This window comes from Octopus bimaculoides, chromosome 2 (genome assembly GCF_046866305.1).
Source record: "Octopus bimaculoides isolate indiv1 chromosome 2, ASM4686630v1, whole genome shotgun sequence".
In the NCBI taxonomy this organism is placed as follows: domain Eukaryota; kingdom Metazoa; phylum Mollusca; class Cephalopoda; order Octopoda; family Octopodidae; genus Octopus; species Octopus bimaculoides.
The window spans coordinates 144,784,915-144,805,057 of record NC_142929.1 but is presented as its reverse complement, the minus strand read 5'-3'; the positions used below and the strand labels follow the sequence as shown (position 1 = coordinate 144,805,057).

The window sequence follows — 20,143 nt, the reverse complement described above, 5'->3', positions numbered from 1 at the left end:
GATTTTTGAAAAAAGGAAAAAAAAAAAAGAATAATACTATTATTGGTTTAAATCTTTCAAAAACACAACCAACCACGAGTTTGAGAAAGAATGGCTTCTAATTAAATACACTATCTATTAACAAATTTATGCTATCTTTGACCATCAAATAGACTGCACTTACTACTAGTGTCTATAGTTAATATAACAGAATTGTCTTTAATCTCCTTCATGATACACTCGTCTTTAGACTACAATAGTCGTAATTCGCTGTTTTTCTATACATCTTCTTTAAAAAAAAAGTTATTTCGTAAATTTTCCTCCAAAGATTTAATCATGAATCTATTGCTAAAATGTTAGAGTTTGCAGTGGAAATGGAACATGCTGTTTTATTGCGATTAAGATTGATAACAATAACATTCTGACGACAGACATCATTTATCCTACTATGAACGCTTCACATAAATGATTATTGTTATTGTTATTATTATTATCATTATTATTCCTCATTTTCACACTCGTACATGTTTTAGATATAATCTCTCATTTCGTGGTAGATTGATGATTCGCTAGTCTAGAGACGATGAGTACAAAGATTGATGTAATTTCACTACAAATGAGGCCTGTAATTTCGACAGGACCCGATCTAATCCATTGAGTCGAGATCATTTATTACTGGTATTAATTTTTATCGACGTGAAATGACTAAGAGTCAATTTGCTTCTCTGAAATCAACGTGATAATATTCCATAGCAACAGAATTAATGTTATTACAGTTCTCTTTCAGAAAAGGTATGCTTCGATTATGATTGATCGACAGTTTTTATTTTATAATCAAGATCAGTGCCAGGTGAGGACAATTGTACTGAAATATAATAGTTTTTTAAAAATATTTTTCTTCCCTTCAAATTAAGCTGTTCTTTTATATCTGATTAGATTGCTACCATGAATCATTATATTTAATACTATAAATCCTATAAGCGACTTCATAATTATAGGCTGGTAAAATATTATCTGAATATTTTACTTAAAGTTGATTAATTGGGGAATATTTTTGTTTCACTTACATACAGAAATGAAGATTTCCCCCTTTATGGTGTGACGGGACGGGAAGCATATGAACTGAATATTGCTTATCTCTATATAATAAAAGCCGATATAAATGTTGGTTGATTGGCTAGTTGGTTAATTTCTCAAATAACACCTTACATGGTATAAAGAGGAGATGAGAGAGAGAGATTGAGAGAGGGCGAGAGAGAAAGTGAGAGTGTGTAAAAGAGAGTTACCAAGACATTTTTGCAGATAAGTATCCGATGGAGGAGTTTGCAATTATATTGATAAAATTCAGAAAACTATCAAGATATATTTATTGTAAATATGCAAATGAGAAATATATTTTATTTAATTTCATCTTCACGTAATAAATGTGTTTACTCTGAAAATTAGTATTCATTTCATTATCTTGAATAAAGACCAAGACATTTGATAAAAGTTGAATACTAATAATTGTATGTATGACATATTTCCTGAAATTACCCATGGTAGCCAAAGCATACACACTAGTATATACCTATATAGAGTAGAATAAATTAGTTTTCTAAATATTCCATAGCGCTGTTTAACTTGTTGTTGTTGTTGTTGGCACTCCGTCGCTTACGACGTCGAGGGTTCCAGTTGATCCGATCAACGGAACAGCCTTCTCGTGAAATTAACGTGCAAGTGGCTGAGCACTCCACAGACACGTGTACCCTTAACGTAGTTCTCGGGGATATTCAGCGTGACACAGTGTGACAATGCTGACCCTGTTGTGCCTGTAACAGGCACAACAGAAACAGGAAGTAAGAGTGAGAGAAAGTTGTGGTGAAAGAATGCAGCAGGATTCGCCACCATCCCCTGCTGGAACCTCGTGGAGCTTTAGGTGTTTTCGCTCAATGAATACTCACAACGCCCGGTCTGGGAATCGAAACCGCGATACTATGGCCACGAGTCTGCTGCCCTAAACACTGGACCATTGCGCCTCCACAAGCCAAAGCATACACACTAGTATATATACCTGTATAGAGTAGGATTAATTAGCTTTCTAAATATTCCATAGCGCTGTTTAACTTAACATGGAGAATGTCTTACATAATCCCTAACTCCAAGTTTAGGTAATTCCTAAATCTCTAGTAAACCTGGATTTATTTTACATATACCACACATCATATTTGAAGAATCCAATTATTTGGATCAAAATTTGTTAACGAAATATGGTTTCTTGTATAAACTAATTTATATGATAATAATTTCATGTTTCACTTCATTACATTGTGGAAGTAGAAGTTAAAATGGCTCAAATGTAATGACCTGATTTTTTTTTTAGGAATGCTAATTAGCATCTTAATTAGCATCGAGGAATGGTTGCTATGAGAATTGTGGAAAGTGGGCAGAGCAGGTTTTCTTTTTCTTGTTCTTTTTTTGTAAAATAGCTTCATTTTAAAAGTCAAGAAAGTTTCAGGGCTTTACACAGAATAAAGGTATTATTACTATACAGATGTGGTTGCTGCTGTGTTTAAGCTCGAGTCAGTTATGATGTAACAAACATATGATCATAAGTTATCCATCCATGACAATCCATTCATTTTTTTCGCGACGGTGTAAGTATGAATATAGTATTTAGAGCAACCTCCTCTATCTTGCAGGTGAAACACAGACTAAGAGGCTCCCTCGTTGGTTTATATTACTGCTGCACATCGTTCAGCTAGTAGTAGTAGTAGTAGTAGTAGTAGTAGTAGTAGTAGTAGATGTGTTGGTGTTATGTGTTGGTGTTGTGTAGGCGCAATGCCCCAGTGGTTAGGGCAGCGGACTCGCGGTCATAGGATCGCAGTTTCGTTTCCCAGACCGGGCGTTGTGAGTGTTTATTGAGCGAAAACACCTAAAAGCTCCACGACGCTCCAGCAGGGGATGGTGCCGAACTCTGATGTACTCTTTCACCACAACTTTCTTTCACTCTTACTTCTTGTTTCTGTTGTGCCAGTAATTCAAAGGGCCAGCCTTGTCACACTGAATCTCCCCGAGAACTACGTTAAGGGTACACGTATCTGTGGAGTGCTCAGCCACTTGCACGTTAATTTCACGAGCAGGCTTTCCTTTGATCGGATCAACTGGAATCCTCGACGTCGTAAGCGACGGAGTGCCAACAAATGTCTTGGTATTATGTGATGTCGATGTCTCTTAGGTACTGTAGAGTTGCCTCCCTTAGACACCGTAGACAGTGTGCATCGCTTACGTATGTGCCGGGCAGCTTTGTTTGTAAACTTTCTGTAGACAACAAGAGATAAACACAGTTGTACAACTTAAGGATAGCTTCTAGGGAATATCAGTAATTATAAATCATGGCTTTCGTAGAGAACTTCAAGTAAGAGGAAAATTTACTCCTTGACGGGGAATTTAGTAAAGGTGTATCTTGAGGTCTAACAGGGAAATATTTATATGTGTATCATTTCATACAAATACGGCCACAAAATATAGGGGGTTCTCCGTTGGTTAAAACGATGAGCATTCGTTTCGAGTAACTGAGTAGTTATTCGTGAAATTACTCAGTAACCAGCTGAATATTCCAAAGATTTAGCTCATATGCCATTAGCCCTATATTCGATATTTATCAATTGATATTCTAATACAATTAATTATTCTTACCTAAAAGTTACTAATTAATATATTTAATCTTACTAATTATAAATAAACATTCTAATTTACGCACAGAGATATTAAATTCGTACTAATTATAAATAAACATTCTAATTTACGCACAGAGATATTAAATTCGAGGAGAGGAGTTATGTTAACAGCTTCCACTCCAGCACAAAATTAATGCCAAATTCTCTCGATCTGCTATACTCACGCAATCGGATGAGTATAGTCGTTTGCGATGAGTATTGAACTCAGAGCATAAAATATAAAATCGATTATGTGTATCAAACATAGATTATTTCAACAACTACTTGGGCAAGTATCTTCTAATACGGCCATGAGCAGACCAATGTCGTCTGAGTAAAATCGTGAGGAATACCACCGTGGATACACACATACATACATACATAGTCTCTCTGTTTATTTCTTTGTGTTCCTTTTTGTTGACGAGCGGAGGTTCGAAACGTAAAAGACTTTCTCACCTTTCCGAGCGTCAAACTAATACACCTGCCTGTTGTTTATACACCCGTCTTCGTCTCTTTGTTTTTCTGTAAATTTCAACCAACTACATACATACATACATGAAATATATTTATGTATTCGTGTCTGTGTTTGCCACCCCACATCGCTTGACAACCGGTGGTGTTTGTTTAAGTCTCCAATAGACACCGATAGAATGATTATCAGACGTAAAGGTAGTACAGGGTGTCGATTTGTTTGACTATACCTTTCAAGTTGGTGCCCCAGCATGGCCGCAATCTAATGACTTAAACAATTAGAAGAAAACATAAAAGATGAAGAAGAATCACATTAATAGTCAACAGTAAATACCTTGATAAAGACTTGGCTTCATTTCGGCTTAAATCTGTCAAAGTTTGAGAATTCTCATAACCAGTCGCAAAACTTTTATTAACCCAAATAAACAGAGTTACGTAAGGTCATCAAATTATTAGATAATTCCATTAAGAGATATAGGATGGAGAGATTATGAAATACCTTTTAATGTGCAATAATGGCTATTTTAATCTTTACCGGGGCTGGATTACAAATCATAAGTGGCGGCGACGACGACGACGAGGAAGAAGATGGTGGTAGTGGTGGTGGTGGTGGTGCTGCTGCTGCTGCTGATGATGATGATGATAATGAAGGATCTTCCGTCAGTATCGACGATGAATATTTAGTTGTTCCATCCACTGATCTAAATACTCGTTACGTTGACATTGAAATGGCTAAGTATCCCATAGATACTTATTATATTAATGTGAATTTCAGGGTGAATCACTGTCGTAATCGACAATGCTGCATCTTTTAATTGCAAGAACAATCTATCGATGGCCTTTTCCCACGTATTTCGACACCCGTTTTCACCCACAAGACTTAGGTTTCAAATATATGCATACCAACCAACCTGCCGGCTAATTGTGACACAATTGCTTGATGAATCACTGTTTTATTTACTCTCTCTCTCTCTCTCTCATATATATATATATATATATATATATATATATATATAATCAGTGGAAACGAAGTTTGGCTAGCAACAGTGACAGTGGGCACCTGCCTCTAATGAAAGGTAAAAACGCTGAAATTATGTGATATAGCGGTTGCACCATTGGTGCTGGAAAATACCGCAGTATTACTGCGTTCTTGCATTTGAGATTGTCATTCGGCATTAATACTGCTTCTATCACTAATATGTAACACACACACACACACACACACACACACACACACACACACACACGTATAAATCTATTTCTATCTATCTACCTACCTATCTATCTGTCCGTCTGTCTATCAATCTGTCTGTCTGATTATATGAACCTATCAATGGTGTATATATCATAGACTGTTCCGTAAGCTGATTAATCTTATTCAGCCTCGCTACAATAATGGTCTCCTTACCTCAGAGCTCTAGTCTTATAACTCCTCTTTTCAGACATTCTCACCTTGCTCGGCTCTTCATCTCACCACACTTATTGTATGGCTGCGAGTCTTGAACGGTTTACGAACGCCACGTACAACAACTGAGCCGCTTCCACATAAACTGTCTTAAAAAGGTGTCGAAAATCACCTGGAAAAAGTAGGTCCTCTCTTGAGCTGATCTGCCAGACATTTACACACTGCTGAGGAGAGCGTAAGTCAGGTGAGTAGTCCGCTTGGTTCGAATGCCTGACAATCGACTACCCAAAAGGCTGTTTTACAGTGAATTGGAAGAAGACAAGCGCACAAAACGCTGACGGAAACTGAAAGAAGCCCGTCGTATACATACATATATATATATATATGTGTGTGTGTGTGTGTATATGTTTGTGTGTCTGTGTTTGTCCCCCCAACATCGTTTGACAACCAATGCTGGTGTGTTTACGTCACCGTAACCCAGCGGTTCGGCAAAAGAAACCGATAGAATAGGTACTAGGTTTACAAAGAATAAGTCTTGTGGTCGAATTGCTCAGCTAAAGGCTGTGCTCCAGCATGGCCGCGGTCAAATGACTGAAAGACGTAAAAGAGTAAAGAGAGAGGAGATATATGTGTATAGTGAGAGAGATAGATAGATAGATAGAGAGAAAGAGAGAGAGAGAGAGAAAAAGAGAAAGAGAGAGAAAAAAAGAGAGGGAGAGAGAGAGATGGGGACTGATAGATATGGTTGCGTCCATGAAAATATGCCTATAGAGACAGCAATTTTAAAAGTTACGACATGATTTATGTGATAGGGGAAAATAAGTCATTTGGCTTACATAATAATCCAAAACATGTTTCATATTCATAAAATATTTATAATATAATTTGTATCTCTCTAAATCCTGAACTGAACGTCGTAGGAAATATTTTGAATTCTTTGTTAAATAATTCAATAGTTTGACATCTGCTGGGAAAATGAAGAGGGATGTACTGCCGGTCGCGAACGTACTGTAAACCGATTATAATTTATGGAGGAAGCAGTGGATAATTTGTTGAAGAGAGAGAGAGAGAGAGAGAGAGAGAGAGAGAGAGAGAGAGAGAAAGAGAAAGAAAGAGAGAGAGAGAGAGAAAGAAAGAGAGAGAGAGAGAGAGAGAGAGAGAGAGAGAGAGGGAAAGAAAGAAGAGGGAGATGGGAATGGATTAGCAGAAGTGAATGAGAGTGAGAGAGGCAGGAACAGTAAATGAAAGCGGCCTAGATACACACACAAACACGCACACGCACACACAAACACGCACACACACAAACACACACGTGTGTGTGTATGTATGTATGTATGCCTGTATGTATGAATATCTGTACATTTATCTATCTATCTACTCAACCAGTCACATTCACGTATATATACATGCATACCTACAAGTGTACACCTGCAAATGTATGTATGTATGTATGTATGTATGTATAGAAAAGAGAAAATGTGTGTGTGCGAGACAGAGAGAGACAGAGAGAGGAGAGCAGGGAGAAACGAAGTTAGCATGTAATTGATTATGGTGGCCGTGTGGCCTATTTGATAAAATATCAGTCAATATAATCACAGGTCAGGAGATCAAATCCAATGCTTCTTTTTTTTTATTATTTTGATTGCGGAAGAGGAAAATTGTCAATATATTGCAAGATGTCATGCATTACTTAGCTGTCGTGTAGATACATCAGATTATACTTGAGAACTAAGTACAAAGTGCCGATATCTGATGTGGGGACGGGGTGTTGGTCTCCATGTGACTGAATTGCTTTGGACACTTATATTTGTGTCGCCGAAAGAAAAAAATAGAATTTATATCTATCTCAAAGAACATATTATCTTAGAAATTTGGTAGAGAACACGTTGGTGGATTTGGTTATGTATGCACTGTAACAGGTCGAGGTGGTCACGGATGGAGTGTTTCTAAATAAATGCGTGTTTGATGAGAATTGAGCTGGAAGTAACACCACACATTTGACTTGGAGGAATGTTACGATATACATACCCACTTACACACCACACATGCACGCTCATATGTATCTACATACAGATAGCGATAAAGACGAAGAGTTACATATTTCATACATATAATTTCATACATGTACTGTATACGAATTCCGTTTTACTAAGCCCCTTGATATCATATCAGTTCTAACACTAGAGATCCTATGGTATATTATTCGTTTAAATCATTTCTGATGTTCGTTGGTAATTTGGCAATAATTATATATATTCACCCACTCTATTCTGCTGCAATAAGCAGATGGTATATAATTTACATAATGGTGTATATAGAGTTTGTAATTTTATTTATACAGTTTCCTTTTGGCAATGCTGAGGAAGCGTGTCAACAGCACTGTGTTGCTATTAGATTTGACCGGTTTAGGTAATAACGGTAGTCGGCTTACAAAAACAAGTGTATACTATCCAAAACATAAAATACTGATTACATTTTCTGTGTTCATTTGTTTCTCTCTGTCTGCCTTTCTAGCTCTCTCTCTCTCTCTCTCTCATATATATATATATATATATATATATATATATATATATATATATATATATATATATATATATACATAATGTATGTATGTATATTATAGTCGCTGATTGGCTACTGTAGCAACGCAAAGTAACCCCTAATATACCATACTACAAAGCAAAGAATTCATCTTACAATACCATTTCTCCGAAACTTTCATGAAAAAGAAGTTTTAATCTTAAAATATTGAAATGCAAGGTAAAAGTACAAACCATTGGCCTGCATCATTTCTTCTGACACACAAATACATACCGAAACACACAAAACTGATTTTATTTATCAACTGACGAATAGGTTATATTAAATTATTTTGATATCATATTAAATTATCTTGGAATAGTTGTCGTTTGGACAATGTTTCACTGCATTCTTCACCTCTTCACTTCAGCATACTGAATCGATTTATTACACATATTACAATAAAAGCAAAGTCGGACACGGTTCAATGAGATTGATTGTAGGACCGCTCGATGAAGGTCTGCATGGAACTTAAACAATAAAAACGACAACCTCTGTAACAATGATAGGGGGGAGAAAGGGCGAAGGAGGGTGAGCGTGGAAGAGAAAGTGTGAGAGAAATAAAGAGATAAAGAGAAACAGGGGTAGATAGATGAATAGGTGTGTATAAATCTAACATAAAGAAATAAGTAGATATGTATATATGTTTAATTACTGAACATTTAAAGGCGGCGAGCTAGCAGAAATATTAGTACGCCGGGCGAAATGCCTAGCGATATTTCGGTCGTCGCTACGTTCTGAGTTCAAACTCCGCCGAGGTCGTCTTTGCCTCTCATCCTTTCGGGGTCAATAAATTAAGTACCAGTTACGTACTGGGGTCGATGTAATCGACTTAATCCCTTTGTCCTTGTTTTTCCCCTCTATGTTTAGCCCCTTGTAGGCAAAATAGAAATAAGAAATGCTTAGCGGTATTTCATCTGAGTTCAAATTCCGCCGAGGTCGACTTTGCCTTTCATCCCTTCGAGGGTCTGAAAATTAAGTATCAGTTACGTACTGGAGTCGATCTCATCGACTAGTCCCCCTCCCCCAAAATTTCAGGCCTTGTGCCTTTAGTAGAAAAGAATTACTGGATATTTAAATTTTTGTTTTTCTGGGTAGCAAAACATAACTGTGTCGACCTCAGACTGAATATCATTTAATGAGGGGTTCACATCAGCTGCAGCATGGCATATTTGGACATTGATCAGTTAGACAGGAAAGAACTTGGGATCCGTCAATGTAATACCAATGACTAGAAAAACGAAACTCATTTAAACAGCAACCACAAAATTTAAGACTGCAGACGAGAGATTCAATGCGACACAACTTATATTCATATATTGAACAGTATGGGCGCAGGAGTGGCTGTGTTGTAAGTAGCTTGCCTACCGACCACATGGTTCCGGGTTCATTTCCACTGCGTGGCACCTTGGGCAAGTGTCTTCTACTATAGCTTCGAGCTCATCAATGCGTTGTGAGTGGATTTGGTAGATGGAAACTGAAAGAAGCCCGTCGTATCTCTCTCTCGCTCTTTCTCTCTCTCTCTCTCTCTCTCTCTCTCTCTATATATATATATATATATATATATATATATGTGTGTGTGTATGTATGTTTGTGTATCTGTGTTTGTCCCCCAACATCGCTTGACACCCAATGCTGGTGTGTTTACGTCCCCGTAACTTAGCGGTTCAGCAAAAGAGACCGATAGAATAAGTATTAGGCTTCCAAAGAATAAGTCCTGAGGTCGATTTGCTCGACTAAAAGGCGGTGCTCCAGCATGGCCACTGTCAAAAGACTGGAACAAGTAAAAGAGTAAAAGACTGTTTTCCAACCCCTTTTTGCTTATGAATCCCTTCCCTTCCTATCATACTCTGCTGGACCTTCATATCCGTACAATGTTTTAATAAAACTCCGATTATATTTATATAATTAAATATTATTTGTAATTGTGTAAAAAAAAACAAAAAAACCTTAAAATATATTACGTATTATTGATATGTATCCAATTTACTACACATAAACTTGAATAACTAAATTTTATATGGCGCAGGAGTGGCTGTGTGGTAAGTAGCTTGCTTACGAGCCACATGGTTCCGGGTGCATCCCATTGCGTGGCACCTTGGGCAAGTGTCTTCTACTATAGCCTCGGGCCGACAAAAGCCTCGTGAGTGGATTTGGTAGACGGAAACTGAAGGAAGCCCGTCGTATATGTGTATATGTATGTGTGTGTGTAAATGTTTGTGTGTCTGTCCACCCACCAGCATCGGTTGTCAAGCGATGCTGGTGTGTTTACGTCCCCGTAACATAGCGGTTCGGCAAAAGGGGCCGATAGAATAAGTACTAGGCTTACAAAGAATAAGCCTTGGGGTCGATTTTCTCGACTAAAGGCGGTGCTCCATCATGGCCGCAGTCAAATGACTGAAACGAGTGAAATAGTAAAATAGTAGGGATCCGCCAAGGGTGATGTGGACCCCAATCAAAACCACTGATTTTAAGAGTTACCCTTCTTATGACGGATAATTTTTGGAAGGATACTTTTGTCTCCATCAGTATTATTGGTATACAATAAATTCTGATTTAGCTCTCATCAAATTTCTCGTTGCTTATACGAAATGATGAAATGAATACTAATTTTCTAAAGAAACAAAAACCTATTTATTATCTTAAAATAAATACTACATAAAACAAATTTATCATTTGTATATTTGCAATAAATATGTCTTATTTTTCTAGATTTTATCAAGATAATTGCAATCTACTCCATTGAAAATCTGTCGCTGTAAAATTTCGTCATTAAAAATTTCGTGTTTTTCAGAAAGTTTTAAGACGTTCATTTAATGCTTGTTATGTTAACTCTTTCGGTATTTCCTTTTTACATCCTCTCCCACAGTCTCGCTGCAATGTAAAGTGTGACTGTAGAAACAAACCAATCAACCAACCAGCCATAACAAACCGACCAACGCTTATATCAGTTATTACGTACAGACTGCAACGGTTGGTGACAGTTATTCATATTCATGTGATGAAACCGGCTGAAATATGTACGATTTATCTTCATCTGCTATAAAACATGAAAGAAGACGCTTGGCTGCGTGATAAGGAGTTTGCTTCTTGGAAAGATGGGAAACAAAGTTGACGGTGGTGCGATTTGAACTCAAAGCAAGAAGCTACAGCCGAAGTTTGAAAGGTATTTTGTCTGGTTTACTAACGAAGCTGCTAGCCTCTACAGAATATTGATTTCAAATTTTGGCACAAGGCCAGCAAGTAAGGGGAAGGGGTAAATCGATTACATCGACACCAGTACTCAACTGGTACTCACTTTATCGAGCACGAAAGGATGAAAGGCAAAGTTGACCTTGGCGGCGTTTGAACTCAGAAGGTAAAAATGAACGAAATTCCGCTATGCATATTGCCTGGCGTGCTAACGATTCCGTCAACCTGCCGCCATAGCCCCTACACAATACTGATTTCAAATTTTGGCACAAGGCCTGTAAGTTTGAGGAAGGGGTTAAATCGATCACATCAACCCTAGTGCAAAACTGGTACTTATTTCATCGACCCCAAAAGGATGAAAGCAAAGCGTATCTCGGCGGAATTTGAATTCAGAACGTAAAGACGGAAGAAATGCCGCTAAGCATTTTTACCGGCGTGCTAACGATTTTATCAGTTTCCCCTCTTACCCTCTGAGGAATATTAATGCAACATTTCAGAAGAATACGCCCTAGATATAGACTGGGATTAAAAAGAAATGATTGAATATTCTCAAATTTGATTTAATTTTATTATTGTCAAATTTGATTCAATTTTATTATTGTCAAATTTGATTTAATTTCAATATACAATATTTTTCTTCTGATAATTTGAAGTTGATGATCATAACAAGAAATATGGAAAATATGAAAAAAAAAAAGGAACAAAGAAAGAAAAATGTTTTTTAGAATTATATTTTTTTTACAAAGTTATAGAAAACATATATATATATATATATACATATATATATATATATATATATATATTATTAGTTCCAATCGTTACAAATAATTAAAGGAATTTATTGAAAAAAATCTCTCTCCTACTCTGAAATATGAATTTGTAATTTTAAATTATAAAAAATTACAAAGAAGATACCCTAATTGGAAAATGTTTGCAAATTTATAATTTGTCTGTCTGTAGTTTCATTAAAACATCAAATCAATTTTAATTATCATTTCATTATTTTTAAATTACGGTCATAACTTTTTACAAACATTTCGGGCCATTTATATAGAATTTTTGGAAGACATCGATTCCCATGTAAAGTATCTTATTTGTGTTTTAGTAGGAGAAAAGGCGATGCCTTTTTTTCTTGTTTTTTTTGTTAAAGCTTTCCAGGTTGGTGTGAGTGGCAAGAGGTAAATATCCTTAAACTGCAACCTGGCCTGAATGCTTGCAACCGAGTGGTCTTCGCTAAAAGGTACCCATTTATCAAGAAATGACGTTAAGCCGGGCGACGATCTAAGTCTTATCAGCCGAGTAAGCCACCATACAATTGAACTCAGAACGCAAAAAGCCAGATAAAATACAGCAAGTGATGAAAGGCGAAGTCGACCTCGGCCGAATTTGAACTCACAACGTAGCGACGGGCGAAACACCGCTAAGCATTTCACCCGGCTCACAGACGATTCTTTTCTTCTCGAGGCACAAGGACCGAAATTGTGGAAGGGGAGCCAGTCGATCAGATCGACCCAGTACGCAACTGGTACTTAATTTATTGACCCCGAAAGGATGAAAGGAAAAGTCGACCTCGGCGGAATTTGAACTCAGAACGTAGTGACGGGCGAAGTACCGTTAAGCATTTCACCCAGTGTACAAACTATTCTGCCAGCTCGCCGCCTTAATACGCCGTCTAATAAACGTTCATAAATCATGGCGAGTTGATGAGAATATAACCAAGAACTCACTGCCAGCTTTTGAAGGAAAAAGAAAGAAGTGAAATGACGTCACATTTCAGCCACGCAATGCGATAGAATTACTGAACTGAAGATAACACCAGATGATACATTTGCTTGTCGTGACATGAAACAAAGGAGATGTTCTTAGTAGGGTCAGATCCTCCCTATATATTATCGTAAGGTCATTCTGATTTCAGAAAAAATAACCAATTTACTAAGTGGACGCCTTTATAACGCTTGGAGTGGTATTCCTGTTCCATCACATTCAAAGTGTTTATGGCTGTCGAAATTTTTTTCTACTTTTGTTTTCGATTATATCGAATAGGATATTAATTGGTTCAGTCTTGGGGATCTTTGTCAGCCCAGGAATATTAGAAATGTGAGTGGGCTTAAGGAGATTAATATGAAGCTACAGCCTTAAAGGGAAACAGGTTGCTGCTGAAGCTGCTGCTGTTATATTTATTCATTTACTTGTTTCAGTGATTGGATTGTGGTCATGCTGCGGCACTGCCTGTAAGGGTTTAGTCGAATAAACTCCAGTACTATTTCTTTCAATCTGGTACATCTATATGTAGCCTCGGTTGAAGCGCTAGGTTACAGAGACGTAAAGAAACCAACACCGGTTGACAAGGGGTGGGGGGACAAACACAAAGAAACCGAGACACGCATATAAGTATGGTATACGCAGCCATGCGTGTGTGTACACACGCACACATACACATATATATACATACATATATATGGTATACACAGCCATATATATATATATATATATATATATATATATATATATAAGATTGACCGCTAACTCCAAAAGTTTTTTTTTATTCTCTCTGGTTATTTCCTGATGTTCCTTTCTGATGAAGAGCGTAGGCTCGAAACACAAAAGACATTCTCACCTTCCTGAACGTCAAACTAATATACCTGCTTGTTGTTTATACACCTGTCTTCGGCTTATTTTTCTGTAAATTTCAATTAGACGCACACACACACACACACACATTATATATATATATATATATATATATATATAAGAGGAAGGGCATTGTGATTAGTGGTGTACAGCAACCGATATTCTGGTCGATACAGCGATTTACGGAGATGTACTTGCATAGAAGGTGAATCGATCTGAGAACGAAAACAATTGCAGCGTGGAAGAAACTCAAAAACCGTTAGATTCACTTCAACATTTAAATTTAATTTGTCAAAATATTTTCGTCGCGGTCTCAAACCGACAAAAATATTTTGATAAATTATATTTAAATGTTGAAGTGAATCTAACGGTCTTTGTGTATTTCTTAAATGGCTTATAAAAGTGTATATATATATACATATATATTTGTATATATAGAAGAATGTATCGTATCTCTTCGCTCCGCCATTCGAAAATCCGTGTACTATAATGACGATTATTTATTTATAAATAATCCTCTATTTCTCTAATATAAAGGTCTCATTCTTTTGTTGATACATTTCATCATCATTATTATATGCATGTATGTATGAATATATGTATGTGTGTATTGGTTATTAGCGATTGAAATGATTTGGTTCCGAATGGCAATCTGTATATGGTACCTGACGTTGTTATAAAGTAGGAAACTTAAAACACTGCCATATTCGTGTTTAGAAGGTATCTCGAACAGACATATAATGCTAAAAGAAGCACAGAATTATCAATAGCAGACAAGAAGGGTTAAGCAGAGTCGCATATATATGCGCACACACACACGCGCACACACACACGCGCGCACACACACACACGCACACGCGCGCGCGCACACACACACTTTTGTAAGTATGCATAGACACGAATATACGTCTGTTCAAATTATTGCCACGAGAATTAAGGAATAAACAATAAGAGTTTATCATTTATAATTACACAACGGGAAATTAAAGAATCTAAATATATATCTAAACATCCAAATATTTGCATTCACATACTCATGTATATATATATATATATATATATATATAAGAGACCAAAGCGTACGTAGGTCGCTATATGTAGATCACAAATACAAAAAAATGGGACAAGAACGCAAAACATCCAGACAGTTAGATGATACAAAAAAGGGACAACAAAACATCCAGCGCCTTCACACTTCCGTTCTTTCCACTCTTCTTACTTTCACTCCCCCTCTCTGACACTTCCTGGCCTTCTCTTCATTCTCACATTCCCTTCTCTTTCATTTCATTGTCCCTTTTCTTTTTTCTCCTCCCTCCTTAATTCTTCTATCCCTTTTTCTCTACTTCTCTCTCTTCTTTCACTCAACGTGACTGATTACCATCCTTGCAACATCTATATTCCTTCCCATGCCTGTCACCTCTTATGTCCCTGCCGTAAGGCTTTACTTCCATACACGCCAGCTTAATTTAATTCGTCCTTAGTCGAAAGACACCTGTTGTTAATGTCCTGTTGTTTGTATTCGTATTGTGTACCATTTCTACTAGAGTTATTATTATCATTATTATTCTGAAAGACACTCGTTTCTTAATTACCGGTTATTCTTTTCTTGAAAGCAGGCAATAAAAAAATCACCAAAGGTTTCAAGTTATGCCTTCTCCTGTGACTTAAAGAGACAGTTATCATTATTGTTAAAGCAGTTGGTTTCGTCTCCCACGTGAATTATAGCTTCGTATGTTTCTTATAGTAAACTAACTCGTCTCCAGCTCGTGAACTTGTTTGAAGGAGCCCGACGAGAACTTTCTTTTAGGAGTCAAGGAAACTTTAAGTCGCATGTAGCTCAATCTCACTGTTTTAAATAATAAAATATGTAACTCCAACTAAATGTGTCGAGGGAATCTTCCTTTCGTTTGGCCACTCGCGTATGCATGCATGTATATATGTATCTATGTGTGTACGTACGTATGTAAATATGCATGTATAGCGAGAGACACATTGTAAAAGAAAGAGCGAGATGTATATACATGTGTGTGTGCATATATATATATATATACACATACACATGCACACTCACACATACGCACACGCGCAAATCCATGAAGTTCCCTACTGCCATAAAGGTGACATAAGTGATATAAAGCCATATCATAAAAGCAGTCTGTAAATAAATATAAGAACTAAAATACTAAAATCAGAACATCATATGTTTGGAAAATGTATAAATCAAGATTTTGCTCTCTATAGTGAACAGCTGTTAACAATTATCCCCGTTTTGAAAGTAGTATTTTTCAGTGCTCGTAATAAATATCACTAGTGGAATATTAGCTGAGGGTAAACCATAAAGCATCGAGTAATGGCATGATTTTTTTCTTCTTGTAATTCACTGTGCAAATACAGCTCTGCCATGTTATTGCGGTATTACTGCGCTTTAATTACTGCTGGTCATAAAGAAAAATTACAACTCGTATACCGACCATTTTGTTTTTCTTCTTCTAACTTTAGACATCTAGGCGTTACTACTACTACTACTACTACTACTTATAGTGTGGCTGCTGTTGTTTCTACTGCTGCTATTGTTCTCAAGCCATTACTGATAAAACTATTGTTTCTCTTCTGAGTTTATAACGGCATCAATAAGGCCAAATCAAATTTTTCAATGTTAGTGTTAGAAATGTGTTTTCGAGTCTCTGGGTTGATATATACGTTTCTTTTCTAGGCACAAGGGCCAGAATTTTTGAAGAGGCGGGGGCAGCCGATTAGATCGATCCTAATATGCAACTGGTCCTTCATTTATCGACCTTGAAAGGATGAAAAGCGAAGTCTACCTCGGCGGAATTTGAACTCAGAACGTAAAGACAGACGAAATACTGCTAAGCATTTCGCCCGGTGTGCTGACGTTTCTGCAGCTCGCCGCCTTATCGTACATAAATATTCTTTTCTACTTTAGGCACAAGGCAAAAAATTTTGGGGGACGGGGCCACTCGATTAGATAGACCCCAGTACGCAACTGGTACTAAATCTATTGACCGAGAAAAGATAAAAGGCAAAGTCGAGCTCGATGGAGTTTTAACTCAGAACGTAGCAGCAGATGAAATACCGCTTAGCATTTCAGCCGGCGTGCTAATGTTTCTGCCAGCTCGCCACCTTTCTGGTGGTGGTGGGGGTGATATATAAAGTGATATATTTTCCCAGAGTGAATCAAAATAAAAAAAAATAAAAATTGAGATGCATTTATGTAGGCCGAGCTGGTGGCCAATGCCAAGAGAATGTTTGAAGATCTTCCCAGAGACTCAGTGAAAAATGCATGCGCCAAGATCCGTAGCTGTCTCAAAAACTTGGTGGAAGCTGAGAGCGGCTACCTTGAGTACACTTATCGATTAGCCACTATGTAGGCGGTATTTTTAATTTAGAAACAATTCTTTTATTTTGGGGTGGGGTATTGGGTTTTCTTTTCCAATTATGTAACCTGTCCATTCCAGCCTAAACATTCTATATGTATGTATGTATTTATGTAAGTATAGTAAATTTTAAAAAAATGAACAAAAACATAAAAAACAACAACGCGAGAAGGTCGTACATGTAAATTATTAGCAGACGCTCACAGAAGGAAAGAAAGATGGCTCTACGCCTCGAGCAAAGTTCTTCTTCAGAAACTGTAGACAGAGGAAAGGGAAGACGGAGGAAAAAAATCGCCAACGATTCATATGTGGTTACATTTTGAAATGGATATAAATGTATGTATTCTCACAATATATAAATATATATTTATATACATACAAGAAAAAGAAAATAATATATATATATATATATATATGCACTGTTGTGTCTGGGGAGAATCATTCTCTTTTGGTGCCTTATAATTTAGCGCACTCACCGGTAAAATTTCCACTTAGTTATTTTTTAATTTTCAAAAATTTTCGTTGCGTCTTTCAACCTTTTCAATAGTCGTTGCCAAAGGGATGTTCGAAGGTCTTTTCAGACTCAACGACTATTGAAAAGGTTGCAAATCGCAACGACGTTCAGATAATTGGAAATTTTATCGGTGACTGTTGAATTCTAAGGCACGAAAAGAAGATGACTCTCCCCAGACACAATAGAATATGCTTCAACACACGAACTCACATAAAGAATCTTGCAAACCAAATCCAAAAACGATATGTATATATATATATATATATATATATAATATACGTAATTGTGGGTGCGTATGTGCACAGGTCCGTGTGTATGTGCATGACTGAAGAGCTGTAGAGAAATTCAATGAAGCAACACAAGAAGACAAAAGGAAATTGAAACTTCATACGAACCTGTTTGCATATAATAAAATAATCCGGGTGTCCGTTTTTTGTAATTTCTCTAAGTTTTTTATGATGGCTGGTCGTGTAGTATTTTGAATTATATGTTCAGTTATTATTCGAAATCTGGAAAGAAACAAACCATAAAAATATAGTAAACAATAAAAATTATATTGGATTAACAGATTTTGTTTAAACCCCAAGTGACTAACAACGATTATGATAATTAGTAGTTTTAATTAGTAGGAATATTAAAAAAAACTCTATTGTAGGTGATTTTATGTCATGAAAACTTTGGTTTTGACGTTGTTGCTGATTGGTAAACACTGGACTCATGGACTTTTAGACCATCGAAACTTCATTTCCAAATTTTCGATTTCTCTATTATCTGGCGCAGATATTTAATTTTTTTTCAGAAAGAAGTCGCATTTTTCTTCACTTAAGTTAAACCGTATTCTCTTATTTTTTCGAATACCCACTTTACGTGTTGTTTGTGTGATTCGCTTTTTATTAGGATATCCTCTAAACAGAAGATAGCAAAATCACAGTCATCCGTTGCTTCTTGAAATATGGAAGGAGCCACTTTTACACCGAAGGGAAGCGTCTTAAATTTAAATGAGTCACGGTGTGTATTGATGGTTTATAAATATGAGCATTCTTCTTTTACTTGGATTTGTAAATATGCCTTCGAGAGGTCTAATCTTGAGAAGAATTTCCCTCCATTCAATTTTGCGAACTCTTCCTCAGAACTCAGCAATGGATAGTTACGGGAGATTAAGCAATCATTGAACCCCGTTCAAAAATCTGCACAAACTCTTGACATATTTTTCTTTTTTACGTAGACCGTAGATGCTGCCCAATCTGAGTGGTCCGTCTTCTCGATTATTAATAGGCTTTCAAGTCATTCAAATTTCTTATTTACCTGTTTTGACTTAAATACAGGTGTTGCACTCTGTTTTACCTACAACTTTCGCCTTCGTTTTCGTGCAGCAACATAGTTCATCCGAGAAAACGTCTGGCAACAAAATGTTTTATCTTTCGCTTCAACCCTTCAGCCGCATTCGAACCTGCGACTAAACTGACTATATTCCTACACAAAACACTTATGGGCGTTATCCACGATTTGAACAGTCCCATCCATTCTGTGCCGAATAGATTAATTGAATTTTTTAACACATATACTTTAGCCGTTTTCATTTGGTCATGAAATGTCACATTACACACAAATTCACCTACAAAATACAATCTTTTACCCGTAACACCTTGTGCTACTTTTGTAGATTTACTTAACTTCCGTTTACCTATACACTTCCAAGTTTCTTCATTCACGATGGTTAAATGACTTTCTGTGTCTAACTACATTTTTACTCTTATATTTTAATTTTCACATTTACGAATTTCCTCTTTGTCACGTTACCATTTTCTTTCGACATCTTGTATATTCTTTTTTCTTTGTTCCAACGTTTTGTTATTTTGGTTTTAAAGTGCGCTTTTACGTGTCAAATTTTTTCACAACAGAAACATTCCACTTTCTTAAATAGGCAGTTTTTTTTCTCAGGTGTAAACCTCCACATGCAAAACATGGGTTTGTTTCCTGACTTTTTGTCCTGTTTGTATTGTATCGTACTCACTTGATTTCTATTCACACTGTTCTGTATTTTCCGACGATTTTACTTAGGTGCAAACTTTATGTTCAATTTTCACTGTATCGTGTCTTAAATTTACTATTCTTTCACACTCTTCTGACGCTTGTGCTGTTACAGCTTGGCTTTCTTTCAACTTAGCGAGAATTCTTGTCTTTACTTTTGCGTCTTTTTCTGCAGTTAGTCCCTGAGTAAATATCAGGCAATTGAGCATATCTGACTTTGATTCGTCCAGTTTCAACTTTTCACATT

At 36.6% G+C, this 20,143-nt stretch overlaps 1 protein-coding gene across 15 annotated transcripts in view; it reads right to left on the bottom strand.

Moving 5' to 3' along the window:
- The window catches only part of LOC128247032 (glutamate receptor ionotropic, NMDA 2B-like), a 1,133,867-nt gene that overhangs the window by 75,798 nt on the left and 1,037,926 nt on the right, over positions 1 to 20,143 (bottom strand). For all 15 annotated transcript variants that reach the window (XM_089347814.1, XM_089347813.1, XM_089347818.1 and 12 more), the window contains one exon: positions 18,261 to 18,374. In XM_089347814.1, coding sequence (XP_089203940.1) covers positions 18,261 to 18,374 — 114 coding nt within the window. The remainder of the gene's footprint in view (positions 1 to 18,260; positions 18,375 to 20,143) is intronic.